Source organism: Cloeon dipterum, chromosome X (genome assembly GCF_949628265.1).
Source record: "Cloeon dipterum chromosome X, ieCloDipt1.1, whole genome shotgun sequence".
Lineage (NCBI taxonomy): Eukaryota > Metazoa > Arthropoda > Insecta > Ephemeroptera > Baetidae > Cloeon > Cloeon dipterum.
Genome location: NC_088790.1, coordinates 29,618,356 through 29,636,852, shown reverse-complemented (window position 1 = coordinate 29,636,852; position 18,497 = coordinate 29,618,356). Strand labels below are relative to the sequence as shown.

Sequence of the window (18,497 nt, the reverse complement as noted above, 5' to 3'; positions counted from 1 at the left end):
AATTGAAATACTTAATACAAAACAGCTGCTACGGTTTAAAGTAATTTCATTCTGATTTCTCTTATGTGTATCTATTAAACTCAATTATTTATTACCAGATAAAGGTTGAAAAGCACATTATGATGTGGAGAAAAACACCCCAATATTTTAATTTGAAGAAAAATTGACGCTCTCACAATATCAGCTGATATTGTAAACATCAAACTCAAAAATTAATTTTAAATGGCACAATTAAATTATAATATTTTATTTATTACCTAATAATAGCTATTAATTAATTAATTAGACACCCATGTGGCGGGTAGGGGGGAAGGGAAAGCAGCCAGATGCAAATTTTGGCGCCATATGGTGGGATCCGACACACCCCCTTCTCAAACATCTGTTTTAAAGGCGCGCAACATTTAAATTATTTGAATACTCATCCCATATGCCTGCGGAAAACCGCCATTTTTCAAATGTTTTCTTATTTAACCGATGTTTATGATAAAACCGGTGAAAAATGCTTAAAAAATCGGTTTTTAAGCCTTAAAAATAGCCATAACCGGTTTCGGTTCATCCGGCAGCCATTTTTTGATCATCTGGAAATATCATCGTTGATATATCAAATTTTGATATTTTTTCGCTGATATATCAGTGATATTGATATTTCAAATATCATATCAAATATCGATAATTGATATTGTTTTTTTCACAAAGTCACAACCCTATTGAGGTATTAAGTGGCTTGGAATCTATCAATAGAGCCAACGAAACAGTAACATCGCGTTAAATTCAAAAATTTTAATTGTTATTTCAACAGTCACGTACTTATTGTAACTTATGTGACTATGTCTTGAGCTAGTGAATTGCTAAAAGTTGCTACATTGCCTATTAAGATTAAATATTAATATTATTTAATTCAGTTTTTACTTTGTTGTGGCTTAAGTAAGTTGGTAAGAGCGGCAACAGTATTTCCCCTCTCCGCGAACGTAGCGTTCGAATTAGTGGCGCCAAAATAAGTGTGCTGTGTGTGTGTGTGTGTGACTACTACTCCACTGTACATTGCAAGGCTTGGAACATAAAGCGAGACCATATTGAGTTCAGGGAATTTGCTTCCAGCCGCGCATTGTTTTTATTCTTACTCTAGTCACATAAAATAAAATACAATAAGATACAATAAATTATCAGGTCATACACAGCAAGAAAGGGCAAAAAATTGCTAAAACTGGGGATATCACGCCGCAGTGACAATGAGCCGCAAAATACATTTTCTTTCACTCTGGTCACGTTAACTGTACACATGCCAAAGGTGCTTCTTGTAGAGGACGGGAATTTCAGCACCGGTGCAGTCCTTGAGCTCACTGGCAGGTTGTTATTCCACGGTTGTACACCACTCTGAAGAAAAAAACGCTGGTGCCGGTCGTTTGCGTCTCCTCGCCGCTACCGCCTCACGCGGTGATGCGCGCATGGTTGTTGAGGTCGATGGCACCTCCCTCGCACCTTTTGAAGAAATTTAAGTCTGTGTAGGCTAGGTGCATTTTGTTTGGCATAATGTTCGTCTCTAGCGGCGGCGGCAGTCCTCTGCCATGGATAAAGCGCAACGCCTTTTTCTTTCCTCAGCGAGTTCCTCAGCGGGGCAAAATAATATTAATTATTTAAAATTTTTAAGCTATATAAATAAATTAAGTTATTTAAAAAAAGTGGTTAGTTTAGTGACTCGAAATGCTCAAATTGGTCAACGGGCTGCTTTGCTCCTTTCCAGCATGCGTGATTTGGCTTCACGAGACGAATGAAAACAGTCCTCGGTGCGGAAGCAAGTGGCCCTTGAGTGGGCTGGGTCCCTGCTGGCGGCCTGGTGCGCTCATGTTTTGCAGCGTTCACTTGAAAATTTATTTTGTTTTTAATGATTTTAATTATAATTTTATAATTTACTTGCTGGAAAATGCAAAAAAATCGCGGTATGTTGTCCGACTTGTTAAAAAAATGCTGCATTTTGCGCATTGCTAACTTGGTGAACCCTGACTTAATACTAATACATAAAAAACAGTCGCAAAAGATAATATTACAATTATTTAAAACGGATTATTATATTTTGTTTTCAATGACTTGTAAAAACCTAATTTATTTATATTGCTTAAAAATTTCAAATGTAATTCATATTATTTTGCCAAGCTGAGGAACTCTCGCTGAGGAAAGAAAAATGCGTTGCGCTTTTTCCATGGCAGAGGACTGCCGCCGCCGCTAGAGACGAACATTATGCCAAACAAAATGCACCTAGCCTACACAGACTTAAATTTCTTCAAAAGGTGCGAGGGAGGTGCCATCGACCTCAACAACCATGCGCGCATCACCGTGAGGCGGTAGCTGCGAGGAGACGCAAACGACCGGCACCAGCGTCTGCAGCCGACGCCAGCGTTTTTTTTCTTCAGAGTGGTACAACCGTGGAACAACCCGCCAGCAGTGAGCTCAAGGACTGCACCGGTGCTGAAATTCCCTTCCTCTACAAGAAGCCCCTTTGGCATGTGTACAGTGAACGTGACCATAGTGAAATGTATTTTGCGGCTCAGTGCGGCGTGATATCCCCAGTTTTAGCAATTTTTTGCCCTTTCTTGCTGTGTATGACCTGATAATTTATTGTATTTTATTTTCTGTGACTAGAGTAAGAATAAAAACAATGCGCGGCTGGAAGCAAATTCCCTGAACTCAATATGGTCTCGCTTTATGTTCCAAGCCTTGCAGCTATACCGCAATTTACTGATAATGAGCAATCGTCCCGCGTAGCCATGCACCATATGCCACGGAAAAGGACACTTGCCGACTCGCTGCCCTGCCGCTGCTGCGAATCAGGCTGCCACCATTAGGCCCGCACGGCCAAAAAGCGAGAATCAGGCGCTGACGGATTTGTCACCACCGCAAAAAACATTTTCGCCTAAACTTTCGTCGTCACGCTGCGCGCGTTGGACTATACTTTGGGTCGAGATCGAGACCAGGGTTGCAAAAAACCCGCATTTTTTTAAAATGCAGTGCAGTGATACTTAACTTTTTTTTTTAAATTTTTGCCAGTTTCTTGTAGGAAAAGTTTTCCCCTTATTTTTCAATTTTTTTCTAATTATTAGCCTATAACCTCGATCGTCTCAAAAAATTGGCAGAGAGAAGTTTTTGGATAAATTGTGTTAGCAAAATAGCAATTTAAAAGAAAAAATCTGCACAGTGGAGGAAATTTTGACCATCCCGACGAAAATTTTAGATTTTCAGAGAGTGAAAATGGAATGAATTTATTTCTTGCGCAAGAAATTGTTAAAAATTTATTGATTAAAATCGTTAAAAACCAGTGGTGAAAAAAATTGGTGGTAAGCAAACGCAACCCTGGACGCAACGGGAAACTATTGAGTTCGTTGTTAATAGTGGATAGCGGCAGCTCCATTTCAACTCTTCGTCTCGCGCCCGCGCGTGCGCTTACATAATTCGATCAATTTTCAAATTGCATGGATTCCAAATTTAATTAATATATGTGTGTGTATATATCTACATAAATATGTCTGGTGTTGAACACCTTTGGCGTCTTATAAATTATTTAATTCATTCATAGGTATGTAACGAGGAGGGACCAAGCAGAAATTTGATTACTGCTGCCCTAATTCAAAATTCCGCGCACTTTGCCAGGGCCAGGGGGATCATATTCTTATGGCCTTAACTCGTCCCAGCTAAGAGCTTCCGGAGCAAACCGTATAGGTGCCGCGTTAGTAGTTTTGAATAGCTATTGTGGTGAAGTTTGGTGGGTGTGACTTACTGACGCCAACAAAACACCTCTAAGAGGTCCTCAAGACGATCGAAGTGACACCTATGGCTTGGTCCGGAAGCTCTTATCTGGGACGATGAGTTTCTTGGGCGTTAGGAGTGATCAACACATTCTGTCATGCCAACTTAACTGTGAAGAATCGAATGGGTATATATCTACGTTTGATTTAACCGATGCCGTCCCTAAAATGATAATGGGAAAGAGAAAGGGCGTAAAGTAGCACGACCAAATTATCATATTTGAAAGGGAAAGATGATGGAATCCACAATCACGTAACAGTATCAATATAACCATAGATCAGCGGTTGATTTAATAATATGTTACCATCATGTGTGGCCACTTTGTTGGTGTGGTATAGTATTATTGTTTCTGATGCTATTTTGGACGCTGAATCCTCGCGTGATCACGACCTGGACCTGCTCAACAGATCTCTACCCACATTGTCAGTATTTCAACTGATATTTCCCTTTTTCTCGATGCCAAATATGAATCTCAAGACTGATGCAGAGCTCACTGACACTGTTAAACGACTAACAGGTCTAATTTCGAGGTAAAATGTTATGATTTTTATGGCTAGCAAATTTTTCTAAAAACTTTGCGTATATTTGTCCCATGTAGCCCAAAATGGCTCGCTGAATTGCCTGATAAAGGCAAAAATATCGAGAATTTGCTCTTTTTAGCAAAGGAGGAAATCACTCGCAGGCGAGACCCGACTGAGGCCAAGGTCAAGGTTGAATTAAGTGCTGAGGGTTCTCAGCCAAATGAAAGTCTGTAAGTATCATGGGCTTTAGTAACAAATCACACTAATTTTTTATATTTTGTGCAGTATATACAAAAAGATGGAGGCCTGTGGCAAAAGACGGTGGGATAAATTACAAAGTTTCCAAAGAAAAAAGCGATATGTCTTCCACGCCAATCAAAATGCAGTTGCCCGGCCACAAACACAGCCGCCTGAAAAAAACGAGGGAGATTTGAAAGCAGACCAGCCTTTATCGAAAAGAATGAAGAGCGGGTAGTAATTAAGATAGCATGTGTTGCGAGAAAGAAAGAAATAAACAATAATTCGAAAAATTACTCAAAATTCTCTAAATTTCAGGACGACCATTCCTATAACGCAAAAAAGCCTTTAAGGAGTTTTCTCTGCTCATGAGAAGCGCGGCACTCGGTTTAGCCCTGAATGGATTTTTGCGGTGGAAAAAAGAATTTCACATCCTCATTTTATTCTTCAAAAAGGATTGAATTGTTTCAATTACTACCCACATAAAAAAACGTTCCAACCATCAGAAATGCAAAAATTTCCACCGTTAGACTCGCCTTAACCTGCACTAAGCAGCCAAAGTTATTATGGCGAGCTTACCCTCATTGCTATAATTTTAATAAAAAATTAACCTGCTTCTATTTGCATCGACTTGGCTTCAAAACAATTAAAATCATCCTAAATTTATACTGAATTACCACCCCGCCCATTCAAACAAAACTAAAAGTATGGTTTTTTAATAAAAAGTAAATTAATAAAATTATCCAGAGCTATAAAATGTGATTCATTTTCGACTTTTTGCAATTATGATGGTTGAAACCCGAGATTTGGAGTTGCACGCAGAAATAATGAAATTTAAAGCCTTGCAAAAACAAAAAATTTTGTTCTAATACATTAAATGAATGGCGGTTTTGCGGTAATTTTGCGGTTACTGCAACTACTGCGGTTTTGGTCAAATCCGATGCGGTTGTGGTGCGGTTGCGGTTTTTGATTTAAAAAAATGCGGTTACCATGGTAATTCTAATTGACACCGCACAGTGCTTTACGTCTGTAGTAACGCTCACGGTTCTGCGCAGGCGGCAAAAAACATCATGCGCGCTATATTCCCTTCGTTCAAGAATATTCATTGTTTAATAGCGAGAAAGGCTGGAAGTTTTAAGAGAAAATGAATTAACGGGAACAACTTTTCATTATTTGCTTTATTAAAGGCATTATTCCCCCTCTCGACTGTGTGGAGGGGAGAGTTAGTGGCTTGTATGCGACGTCGTGTAACATTATTTGCTCATATTTGCTACTCGCCGCCCACCGCATCAACATCTGTCGTGGGGCTGCTCTTTCCTTAACGCTGTCGAAAATATATTGCGACTCTGAAGAAGTTGTCTGTTGATATTAACAGGAACAGGAAGCATTCAAGTTCTGCGAGTCTATGCATATTTTTACCGAGCTCATGTGTTTATCTAAAATCATCAAGCAAGGAGTTTTCTCTGCTCATGAGAAGCGCGGCACCCGGTTTAGCCCTGAATGGATTTTTGCGGTGGAAAAAAGAATTTCAGATCCTTATTTTACTCTTCATAAAGGTTTGAATTGTTTCCATCACTGCACAAATTTATTTAATTTTTCATTACAAAACATTTTTAAAAGTTGCATCACAAAGAGTATAAATATGAAGGTGGATGATATGTATGCGTAGGTGAGGTGTTTTCCTTTCCGGAATTATCGGAAAATGCAGAAAAATCTAAAACTGGTGGATTATCCCGCTGGATTTATACGCAAATTCAGTGGTTAGTTTTTGCACATTGCAAAATTAGTGAACCTTGCTGGCAAGCTTTAAGTTGCGTTTTATGCCATAAAATTAGAGGTCTGAGCGAGTGAGCGCCGCGCCGCCTTTTTTGCTCAAATTTTAAGCCAGCCGCAGCCGCCAGTTATTGCGAGCCAGGTATTATTTTAAAAACTGCGATTACCGCATTGCAAAAATGCCGCTGTGAAGGTTTGCATGTACCGATTACTTTGCAGTATATTTTAATAAGATGGATATTTATCAAGAAATTCCATTTCAATCTGGAAGTCAAAAAATAGGAAATTTTCTTGTATCGTTACTTTTGCAACTTGAAATCTCGAGTTCTAACCACTAGAATTGCAAACAATACCCACCGTTGAGCTCTTCTTTTACCTTCCCTAACCAACTGAAGGGGTTCGGGGTGTTTACCCTTCACCTCCACCCCAAACGTTTTTAAATTATATAAAATCAAAAGATAACCCAAATTGCTCAATTTTTCATTGACTTTTCTGACAAAAAAAAGGTGCCCAAAAATAAAAAATTTCGAATTTTACTGGTTACTCCCATTTTTTAAAGGAGAAAATATGAACATTTTTTTTGCTCTTTTGTATCCCTGTTCAAGGATCGGGAAGGGCGCGCACTGCACTGGCACGAAATGCTGAAACCCGGGTGCCAATAACACCGCGAACGGATAACATGGGCGCACCAGGCCGCACAGGGACCCAGCCCACTCAAGGGCCACTTGCCTCCGCACCGAGGACTGCATTGAAACGCTACACATTTTTTGTCCCGTGAAGCCAAATCACGCGCATGCTGGAAAGGTGCAAACCAGCAAGTAGCGAGTCGGCGCCGGTGCGCCTCCCAGCCCGTTGAGCAATTTGAGCAATTCGAGTCACTAAACTTTTTGCCATCTCTGACATATTGTGTGGCCAGTATTAGAACTCCGAACTGCTCAAATACCTCCCATTGCTTTGACACCCCTGAGAATGCCTTAACAATGCGAGCCAACGGGCTGGTAATTATTAATTTTATAGTGTATTGAGTGTAGCATCCCTTAACGCCAGTCAACAGTAGAGAGCCAGTGAAAATGGTCAGTCGTCGCTTTAACCCTCGCAACTGAGATTAAAAAAAACATATTGTGCGGATTTTTTGAAGTAATATTAATTAAACAATTTTCGTAAAAAATAAATAATTCAGAATTAAATCTGTAAGTATTTTATTAAAAATATTATACTTTTTAATTTTCTTCAGCTGTAAATGAGGATAAACTTCAAGGTCCATTTTTTTAAATCATCTTAAAATACTGACAATGAGCCGCATGCACTCTGCTATACGGCGCGTATAGCTGAGAGAGGGGAAGTGGGTTTCCCGTCGGTACACATGGTGGTGTCCGCCAGTCCTAGTTATACCGTGAAGCCATCGAGGTTCGTGTTGTTAGTTTAAAGCTTCACATATTTTTCATAGGTGTCTCTCGATGAATTTAGCCAATCATATGCTGTCTCTTTTACACACAGAAAATTTCAAGTTGTTTGATTGGCCAATGTGCATGCGACGTCATCGTTGTGATCAGTTTACAAGCTGCTGTTGCTTAAACGTGTGTGTCGATGAGAAGTTTGCTCACAATGCTCACTGGAAAACAGTTATGCCAACACAAACACCTTGATTTATTAAATTGCTTGCCATCAACAATCATGGATGCGGATCTTTTAAATAGGGATTTCAACCCTTCCTGCATTTCAAATAAATCAGAATTACAAATTTGTACCATTTTTAATCTCTTAATGTTAGTTTTGAGACCATTTCTGATTATATTTCTGATTGTACTGTTTGGCTCTTCTGTTACGTTGGTATAGAGAGGCGTGTCGCACGAAATCCAAACAACAAACAAGAGTAGGCGAGTCAGGCAATGAATGGGCGGCCATATTTATTTTTAAGACGTTCGTGTTTTGTCAATTCTTGTTTACAAATTTTGCCTCTCTCTTCTTGTCGAACGTGAGGCCAACTGCAGACTTTGCTGTCTCTTATCGTTGAGGAAAGCATTTATAGAATACATACCAGTCGTAATTTCTGCAAAGGTATAATTTTGATGTTATAAAAATGTTTGGCATAAAATCAGTTTACAAGTTTGTCTCGTTCTCGCCTAACTCGATTCAAATTTTGTTTGCAGGTCAATTTTCCTGATCAAAAATGACTACTGCTGCTCGCCCCACATTCGAGCCCGCCCGCGGTGGCACGGGACGCGGGGAAAAAGACCTGAGTGCCATGTCCAAACAGTACTCGGCCAGAGATTTAGCGTCGCACACCAAATTGAAATACAGGTGAGACCTACAAATCAAACAAATAAAAAAAAACAGAGTTTACGGTTCTTCCATTTTGCAGAGAACACGGACAAGGTACCTCAGACGAGATCCGCGGCCGCGACTTCCGCAAAGAACTCGAGGAAAGAGAGAAGGCTGTTGTCCGTGAAAAGAGAACTCGAGACCACGCACCAGAAGTGCAGTGAGTGTTTTAATTTTAAAGTGCAAGCAGCCAGAAATGTGAATTTACAATATTTTCAGACCTTCAGCGCCGATGGCGATTGCGGCGGGCGGCTCGACAAGCAGCAAAAGAGCAAGAACGGATCAAATGTCGACTGCCAACCTCGACGCCGATGACCCAATCGACGAGGACGATTCGGACGCCAGCGACTCTGACGACGACGACACTGCACAGCTGATGGCCGAGTTGAACCGGATTAAAAAGGAGAGGGCGACCGAAAACGCGAGAAAGGAGGCCGAGAAGCGGATGGAGGAGGAACGGATTCGAATGGAAAACATACTCAGCGGCAATCCCTTGCTAAACTATTCAGGACAGGCGCCGAAAGGAGATCTCAAGGTTGTTTACAGGATTGGCTAGATTTTCACGGGACTGATTGTTTATTTTTATTCAAATTTCAGGTGAAAAGGAGGTGGGACGACGATGTGGTGTTCAAGAACTGCGCTCGCTCCGAGCCGAATAAAAACGAGCCTCAGTTCATCAATGATTCCCTTCGCTCAGATTTCCACCGCAAATTCATGGAGAAGTACATCAAATAAAGGACTTTTTGTGGTTTAAATTTAAGAACTTAATTGTAAAGAAATAAAAACATAGGAATAATGTGATTGCTAACAAATTTAACTCTTTATTCTGAATATTCAAAAATCGTTGGTTTAATCCTCTGCACAACCTGGCCCTTTTTAGCCATCATTTCTTATATATTCTTTTCCTGGAAGTCTTGGAACCAGCCTAAATGATCGGCGATCAAATGTCTATTTTTGCATCCCTCGCAAGTCACTATCACGACACCCTTCTCGTACGCGTGTTTCGAAATAAAATGCGAGTTCCGGTGGCTGCACACTCCACACGTGTAAATCAAATTAAACCGTCCTTCAAGCTTTCCAAGCGGCACACCTTTGCTCTCTGAACAGTCCGAACTGCACAGCCGGAGAGAAAAATTAAAATGAAGCGGGCTGAATTTGTACAATTTCGGCACTGAAAAATTTGGAGCACTCTGCAAAATTGGTGGCTTGGTATAACTGGAAATAAAACGTCTTTGCAGAGAAAGAAATCTTGAGGCTGCGCGGAGATGATGCAATTTCAGGGTCTGTAAATATTAAGAAAATAAATAAAATTCCGTGCTAAATGAGTTAATAATTCTTATTCACCATCCTGTCGAGTCGAAAATGTCTTGAATTTCACTGAAGACCTAATTTTTATTTATCATTTAAGCAAATTCCAAAATAAAACACGACTTTAGTGTTAGTGAGTCTCTGTCTCTGTCGTGTTTTTATTTTTATGGTCACGTGGTTACGCCCCCTTCAGAGTGGGCGTATTCGGGTGTGACTGCAACAGCAACAGTAGATCGAGATCGGCTGAAAACAGCGTTGATAATGTCAACATTTGACTGAATTTCGTTTTCAATACGAATTAAATCGAGAAAATGTCGTACAATCCGCCGACCAAGCCTCCGCGGGGAGTGAAACAGCCGCGGGAATCGGTAAGATAAAAAAATGGCTCAACAAAGAATGTTTGCTTCTCTTGTTGCGTTAAGCCGTAATAAAGTTTTCTTGTGTTATCTATCTACCTTTGTTTGTTTGAATAAGTAAAGGAAAAATACACAAAATAAAAACTTGTTGATTGCAGAGCGGGTTGTTGATGTCGGTCATCAGGACTCTATCTGCGAGCGAGTCGAATGAGCAGCGAGACCGGGAAAAGGCCAAGCTTGAGAAGGAGTACAAGAAAAGTGACAAAAGATTGGACGAGCTGGTTTCGTTAAATGATGAAGATCTTAATCAAGTTATGCAAGTAAGAGGAGAAATTTATTTATATTTATTGAAATTTATTAATTTTAAATTGTCTCCAGTCATTTGATAAAATTTCGAGCAACGTCCTGGCTTCTCGAGACAAAATCAGATCTGTGAAGGAAAACCTGATTGCGTGCAAAATGCTGCTGAGGTGCAAGAGGGAGGAGCTGAAGAAACTGTGGCTTGAGGGAGTTGAGCAGAAATACACCCTTTATTTATTAGAGGAAATGTGAGCTTAACTGAACTAGTTAAGAATTTAATTACGATATAATATAATGTAACAGAGACAAAATCCGAGACGTGCCTTCAAAAATCACGGGTCACATTTCCAAGAAGCACTACCTACATGCCACGCAGCTGCTGGCCAAGTCTTTGGCCATGTCCTGTAACTCCTTGAAAGACGTTGGAGCGCTGACTGACGTATTTGCGGAGCTTAGAAACAAGTCGAAGGTTTAATAAGTGATTTCCCTCGAATTAATTTAATTAAAATTCCAATTTCAGCAACTGAACTCGGTTTTAATGAATGAGCTGAGTCAGCAGCTCTACCGGAACCCCAGCCAGCAGGCCGAGACCTTCAGACGCCAGGGTTCAGGTGTCCGAGGTTCAGGAAGGGCGAAGGCCCCTCTTCCTTTAAAGAAGGGCGTTGATATCGGGCCCCAGCCAACTATGTGAGATTTTTAATAACTTTATTTAATAATTTGCTGATTTTTATTTAATTTAGATCTCCTAGCACTCACCCTGATGAAGCCTACTCCAGCCTTTCAGAGGATTTGAACAACGACAACCCTGAGCAAGAGCCGGAACGGTTTGTCTCGATTTTGGCAGAGTGCCTTGCTCTCATGGGAAAGCTGCCTGAAGCTGTTGAGGTACGGAAACAATTACTCACGACAGTGGTACCGAAAGGGGCCCTGAGACCCAACCGCTTCCCTGTCTTTCCTTCTTCGAAATTTGGCGCAAAAGGAATGAAAATAAAGTCAAAAACACCTTCCGGCCCACAAATCACAAAAAAAAATCAGAAGTAAGGGGGCCCTTGGGCCGGTTTTGGGAGGACGTGGGCCTCTTCAGGGTCCATTTAATGCAGAATTTTACTGCAAGTCCAGTGCACAGTGGTTTTTTACGCTACGGCCCTTAGGAGCCAAGTTATTAATTTTTTAATTTGAAAAAACTTGTGTGACATTTCAAAATTTTTGTTTTTGGGGCCCAGCCCGGGCCCTATGGGCCGGAGGGCGGCGATTCTTGCGCCAGTCGATGCCCCTTGGTGAGGCGCGTGCTCCTGTGTCTGGTTTTTCAAAATCAAACCTTTGTACGAATTAGTACGATTTTTCAAAGGGATGAATTTTGGAAAAACTCAAAATTTACAAAAAAAAAAATATTTAACCACGACCCGACATTTTTCTATTAATGCCGCCAAGATATATCGGATTGGTTTCAAAAGAAGAACATTTTGTGGAATTTTAAACAAAATACCCCAAGCCGTTAATGTTTAGTTTCAAAATTTAAGTTTATTATGGGCTGACAGGGCAACTCTGCCCCAAATCAGCACACATCCATAAAGTAATGATACAATTATGTGGAACAACATTTGGAAGGAAGTAATAATTAATGGTAGCTTGAGAATATTGCTTCTTCAATTTTCAAAAGTGTAATTCAAAGTGTAATTTGATTTAAAGTCCAAAAATATTGTTTTTTTGGGGGGTTTTCCTCCATTTTGGCTTCTGCTATCAATATCTCCGGTCCAAGATCAAATTTCAATCATGGGCCCTATGGATCATTTAATTACGCGTCTTTTGACACCAAATTCGTCCCTTTATCTCGAAATATGAGCATTTAGATAGGTTTTGAAGTTCGAAAAACGTGGTTGTTAAATTCCATATCCGTGTAAGAATTGAAAATTCGTCATTTTTCGCAAGGGGACCTGGAATGCGTTCCCACCTGTTTCACCCAACGCGTATTAGGTCCAACTTCGGTCTTAAAACCGAGTTTGAAATTTCTCAGGCCCATAAAAAAATTAAAATTAATTTCTTTCCGTTTTTCCCCTTCGCGCGACAATGTAATGTTCTCGTGGGTTTTATTTTTGTTAAAATTCATCGGGTTGTTGGATTTCACGTCATGAGGTCTCAAACGAATCGTCTCGGCGAGCCCTACAACCTCACATACCCTGACGACCTTTTTCAGGGTACCCCACCCTGAGATCGGTCCAAGAGCCACTTTTTTACGATTTTTCCGACCAAACCAAAGCGCTTGTTTATCAATTTTAAATTTAATTTGAATGTTCTGTTTCAGACCATCAAAGTGTCGATGCAAATCGAGTTGGCTGGCGTTGTGAATCAAACATCCGCCCAACTCTGCGCTTCGGGCATGTTTCAACAGGTTAGTTCACAGTTTGATCAGTTTTCGAAGCTTAATCTAATTTTCTTAGGGAAGCGCCATGCTTCTTGAGTTGCTGTCAACCCTCTTTGACCAGTTCCGCGCGATCGCCGCCGCACATTCCTTCGCAATTCAGAGCCTGAGACGGGCCGCTGAGAAATATAAGATTGATAACCGCCTTTACGAGGTCACAGAAGTCTGGTCTAACATCCAAGTTGTCGTAAGTCACAGTTAAAGAGGCTGAATCCTCTCCTAAATTATCTCTTCAGTTGGAACAGTTGTTGGAAAATTACCTCGACATGCAGAACAACAGCGACAAAGAAATGCAACAGACTGAACAGTTCAGTGAAGGCGCCTGCAATGACCTGTCAGCCTTCTTTGCCAGACGGAAACAACAGAAGTATTTTAAATTAATTCTTTAGTGTTTGATTGTTTTGAGAGACAATTTGATTGCAGGCCAAAGAGTGTTCCGTTGTTTAAATTCGACTCTTCGGCACACGCCAAAAGTTTCAACAGTCCTCATCGAGAATCGGCACCAAACTCGGTAATTATTTTCTTCTGAAGTCACTCTAAATTAGTTCAGAGTTAAATAAAGACTGGTTGCATATAATCATTTTTAAACAAACATGATAATGTGGCATTTTAACCAAGAATACAATTAAATTTTAAGTTTGAATGTTGACTGTCTATAATTTAAAAGAATTTAACAGTCCTAAAAAATAAAATCCACCTGGGATTTGAAATTAAATCGATTTGAATTTGAATTTGAAGCTACTTTTCATTTCATTATTACGATTTTTAGAGCTAGACACTGTTTGAGGAGTAATTTTTGCGTATCTTTTTATCCCGAGATTTTCAAAAACAGTAATAACTCGCTTATAGCTTGTGATTGCTTTAAATTTTATGCGTTGAACAAAGCATACTATTAAAAAATTAAGCAAAACAAATTTAATAAGTGATCTTATGCAATTCAATAATTTAATTATTAAAAAAACCATGCAAGTGTTTGATTATTTTATTTTTTTATTTAAAAAAATTAAAAAATATTTTTACAGACATAAAAATAATAGAGAATAACAGATGAGTTGGTGATTTTTCTCCTCAGTTAAGTTAAAAAAATTTAAAGAGCCCAGTATAATTATAAATATAAAGCATATTTTACAATTTTTCCCAGCTACGATAACTCGGCTCATCTCATTACAAATTTGATCTAAACCTGAATAGATATAAATCTGCAAGTGACTTTCCATAATTTATTTAGTCATTTTAATGCTTGTTGGCGTAAGTTGCTAAAATTGCCACATTGATGATTTGGTCTACATCTCGACCGGCCTCAGGAATCTAATGAGGTCGCCAACTGATAGAGTTGCATTTTCTTATTATTAAATTTTCAGTCAATAATTTTCTTTCCTTTCGCAAGAAATTATTGGACGCACAAAATCCATCCAGTCATTGGCTATGCTATCTGATTGGCATGAAAAATTATTATCTTTGTGAAATAGATGAAAATTAAAGAAAAAAAATGGGTTTGCAAGTAGACTGCATTTGAGACAAAAATGCTGGTTTTTGAGAGCTAACTTTATTCCTTGTCAAAAACCTTGTCCTTGTAAATAATTTGTTTGATTTTTCATCCTTTTAAAATGTTTTAGCTGTGCAGCAACACCAAAAACATGGTCTGCGCTCCAGATGCGAACAACATCATTGTCATTTTCATTCCTCTGATGAAATTCGTGGAAGAGATCGAACAAGCCACTGGCATGCATCCAGTGTAAGTTTGAAATTCTAATCCTCGCTCAACATCTACAATAATTAGGAAATAAATATCAAGATGGAATTATTATTTATTTATTTTCAATAAAAATCGTAGACACCAATTCTTTTATTTTTGTTTATTTTATTGAATCAACTAGAGCGTTTTTCAAGTTAAAATATATAGAAACAGGAAATTGGCAAGAAAAATGCCAAGAAACAAATATTTGGGAGCCAAATTCCTGGATCAATTTATTACATTTCTATTTTTCAATAATTTTCTGCTTAATTTTCCATTCCAAACTCATTTTTAATTCTTATTATGAGCTTGAAAGTGATAAATATTTTGCCTTTCGAAGATAAAACTCTTACGCATGATTTCACAACCAAAAGCACATTTTACAAAGAAAAAAAATTGGTAAAAACCAGAAAATTTGCACTGAGAGAGAAAACAAATTAACATTCAAGAAAAAAAATGGAATGAAAGATCCTGCCTTGTGTTATGTCCAATCTAGAGAAAAAAATAAATTAATTATTTTTAATTTTAGAATTTTAACAAAAATAATAAATTCTGCAGTCGCAATCCGTGCCACCTTCGGGGCTTCCTGAAAAACTTCGTGGACGCATACTTCATCCCGCAACAACAGATGGACGTGGCCACCAAAATCGACCAGGTAACCCGCGCGTCGGACGCGTGGAAGGCCGTGACGAGCGCCGAGCAAACTGCCGAGATGAACCTGACGCGGCCCCTTCTCCTCAGCTGCGTCAACGTGGAGAAATACGCCGAGGGGCTGCACAGGGTGATGGGCGCCCTGCCTACCTACGCCGAGCTCTTCCTGGCCGTCATGTGCGGCAGGCTGGCCATCTACCGCGAGACCTGCCAGGCGGCCTACCGCGGAATCGTGCAGCCCGACGCCGAGGACCGCAAGTTCGTCAGCGTCGACTGGCTCAACGACGACGACATCAGTCGCTGCCTCAAGTTCCTGCCCAACTGGGTCGACCTGCAGAAGCAGCGCAAGGGCAACAAGGCCGCCAGTGTCGAGGAGGAGCACCCTGAGGACATTAAGGATAAGAATCTGCAGGAGGCCGAGATCTTGGTCAGGAATTTCGGCGGCAGAGCCATTCACGGTCACGAGATTTTGTGTGATATGGCTCAGCTCAAACGGCTGGCGCAGCTCCAGGAGAGCATGGTAATCAGGGTTTTTTTCTACTAGTTTAATTATTATTATTGCTTTGATTCAACCGAGTTGTCCTCTGAGACCAAAAATTACAATTTTCGGCCTCTCGACCAAACCAGTTCCCTATCTTCCAATGTGAAAATATCAGTAAATTTGTGAATTTTGGCGCCAAAACCCAAACAATGGACCCTTTTCATCGCGGCGAGGTGTGCTTTCAAATCAGAAAGTGAATACTGCACATTGATGAATTTAAATTTAAAAAATGGAACAAAAATCTTTAAAATGTTGCAGATTTTGGGGGCGTCCGCCAATTTGAATTTGGATGGGGACGGCTTAAGTGCCTAAAAGACGAAGAATTTTCTGGCGAGTCCGATGAAGTTTGGTTTTTTATTCTACGGCCCATAGCAGCCGAGTTATTAATTTTTATAGTCCAAAAAACGCGATTTGTGACATTTTAAACTTTTGTTTTTGGGGTCCAGGCGGGGCCCTATGGACCCGACGGCGCTAATTTAAGTACCAATCGATGCCCCTTAGTAAGGAGCGTCCGCCCGTGTGCAAATTTTCAAAATCGGACCATTTTTCGAATTTTGCTGATTTTTTTTTCTACCAATTGTTTAAAAAAGTCGAAATTTTCAAAAAATGGTTTTATTTTTATTAAAATTTGGCTGTTTGTCCGATCGTCAACCATGGCCCCTCATCGGACAGGTCTTGGATGGGGCTTTAATCTGGGGTACCCTGACGACCTTTTTCAGGGTACCCCGACCTGAGATCCACTCTAAGGCCGGTTTTTATTGCTTTTTACAGTACTTTTTAGAATGTATTGCGATACTCAGAGGTGGTTTTTATCCTTGCCTGTTCTTGCCTTCCTCAGGTCACGCGACCTGAGGACAATTTTTTGCTGGCGCCGACCCTTATAATTCGAGTTTTTTGGTCCATTTCACCGCCTAAATAATGTGCCATGAATTAACAGATTTTTCGTACATATTTAATAATTTTAATTGTTTTTGGAACATTTAATTTACTTTTAATATGGTTTCCAGGAGTGGTTCGCCTTCAAACTGTCAGAAATAGCCGCCGGTTTACCAAAGATGAAGGTTGGAGCACCGCCCGTGGCTGTTGCTGTCGGGGAAATTCCGCCAATGCAGTCCAAGAACGTGGAAGACCTTGAAAAACTGGCTCATGAGTTCGAGGAACTGTCAAACACCTGTCTGTTGATCCTGCATCTAGAGGTTTGTCTTCAAATCAAATAAAAATTATACGTGAAATGGAATGAATTTAATTTCAGATCAGGGTGCAGTGCTTCCACTACCTGCTGCCCGGCGGCTACTCTGTCAAGACTGTGAACGGACTCACCAGCTGCGAAGACCTCGAGCCCAGAGTCCTCCAACTCAGCAGGGCTGTTAATATTTTCGACGAGGCGCTCAGCTCCACGGTTCAGCCAAACAAGGCCAAAGTATGTTGTCATTTCACGCACTTGGCGGGGGTTAAACTTGAAATCTGAAAATTATTGAGATGTTGGGCATATCAGGGCAGTTCCTGAACGCCCTGAGGTGTGTAAATCTTGAAGATCGAACCAATACAGAGCCTGTCAGGTGTCGTTAAATGGGCGAGAAACAGGAATTTTGATTTTATAGATCTGTTGATGGCTTCCCTGACGTCCCTGAAACCAGGGTTTGATTTCTGATGGTCTCGTCTGACCTTAGGGTTAATACCAAGCATGTTCCGAGGGGAAAAATCAATCCATCATCCAATTTTGATTTTTTTAATATTCTACTCTCCTCGGAAATACCCATTTTTCAACCTTTGACCCTATATTTCTCAAAAACTGTGATTTTCTCCTTCCTGAAAATTTATACACATGATACACACATTTAGGGTAATATATTATCTCATTTTGAAAATTTAATTTACTCATTATTTCTCGTAGTAACCCTGAATCCTCTTTTTTCCTAAATTTCAGTACGTTTTCGACGGACTGGGCCATCTAATATCCAAAATACTCATCACATCGGTGCAGTACACGAGCCAGTTGGACGAGTCAGGCGTGAAGAAAATCTGCAGGAACATCCTTTCCCTGCAGCAGACCCTGGCGTCCGTGACCATGAGCCGGGAGGTGGGGCTAGACCATGCTCGCCACTTCTTCGAACTCTTCTACATGACCCCTGAGGTTGTCTTAAATTAATTACAAAACTCTCTAAATTAGAATTTATAATTTTTGTTTTGAATTCAGGAGGTTCTGGTCACTGTGATGGAAAAGGGGCCGCAGTTCCTGGAGTTGGAGTACATGAACGCCCTGCAGTTGCTGCACCGAAACCGAGGCGACTCGCCAACCACAATCAATGAACACTTGAAGCGACTCTCGGACATCATGCGCAAGGCGAATAACGTCGGCATTACTGTCTAGTTTATGTTGATAAACTTCCAAACCAAGTGATAATGAATTAATGGATTAAAATAAAATATTTAATTGTTCGGAGAAAATTAATAAAATCCATAAAATCGTTATTAAAACTAAAATTGTATTTATTATAAATTTAAAAGGTGAACTAGAACCTCCAGGTCTTATGCA

General features: G+C 40.1%; 2 protein-coding genes and 1 long non-coding RNA gene across 4 annotated transcripts; 2 read left to right on the top strand and 1 right to left on the bottom strand.

The window, feature by feature from the left end:
* The first annotated feature begins 8,228 nt into the window (after nt 1–8,228).
* c12.1 (spliceosome-associated protein CWC15) lies at nt 8,229–9,463 on the top strand. The gene is made up of 5 exons (XM_065493636.1): nt 8,229–8,387; nt 8,480–8,630; nt 8,692–8,811; nt 8,871–9,186; nt 9,249–9,463. Exons 2-5 carry the CDS (start codon nt 8,500–8,502, stop codon nt 9,384–9,386), a joined length of 705 nt encoding a protein of 234 aa, XP_065349708.1. The 5' UTR covers nt 8,229–8,387; nt 8,480–8,499; the 3' UTR covers nt 9,387–9,463.
* On the bottom strand, nt 9,445–10,202 carry LOC135945770 (uncharacterized). The gene is made up of 2 exons (XR_010575462.1): nt 9,996–10,202; nt 9,445–9,934 (listed from the first exon to the last, which is right to left on the bottom strand). It is a non-coding gene; the product is annotated as an uncharacterized LOC135945770 (long non-coding RNA).
* Nucleotides 10,168–18,445, top strand: Sec8 (Secretory 8). 2 transcript variants are annotated; one of them, XM_065493635.1, is made up of 16 exons: nt 10,168–10,327; nt 10,474–10,635; nt 10,694–10,863; nt 10,919–11,084; nt 11,136–11,302; nt 11,356–11,500; nt 12,918–13,004; nt 13,054–13,221; nt 13,271–13,401; nt 13,458–13,545; nt 14,651–14,769; nt 15,328–15,940; nt 16,969–17,157; nt 17,214–17,381; nt 17,889–18,095; nt 18,159–18,445. In XM_065493635.1, the coding sequence occupies exons 1-16, from the start codon at nt 10,271–10,273 to the stop codon at nt 18,330–18,332; spliced, it is 2,811 nt and encodes a 936-aa protein (XP_065349707.1). In that variant the 5' UTR covers nt 10,168–10,270; the 3' UTR covers nt 18,333–18,445. The 2 variants fall into 2 exon arrangements, with proteins under 2 accessions (XP_065349707.1, XP_065349706.1); XM_065493634.1 differs by having other exon boundaries at nt 13,443–13,545.
* The last annotated feature ends 52 nt before the right edge of the window (nt 18,446–18,497 follow it).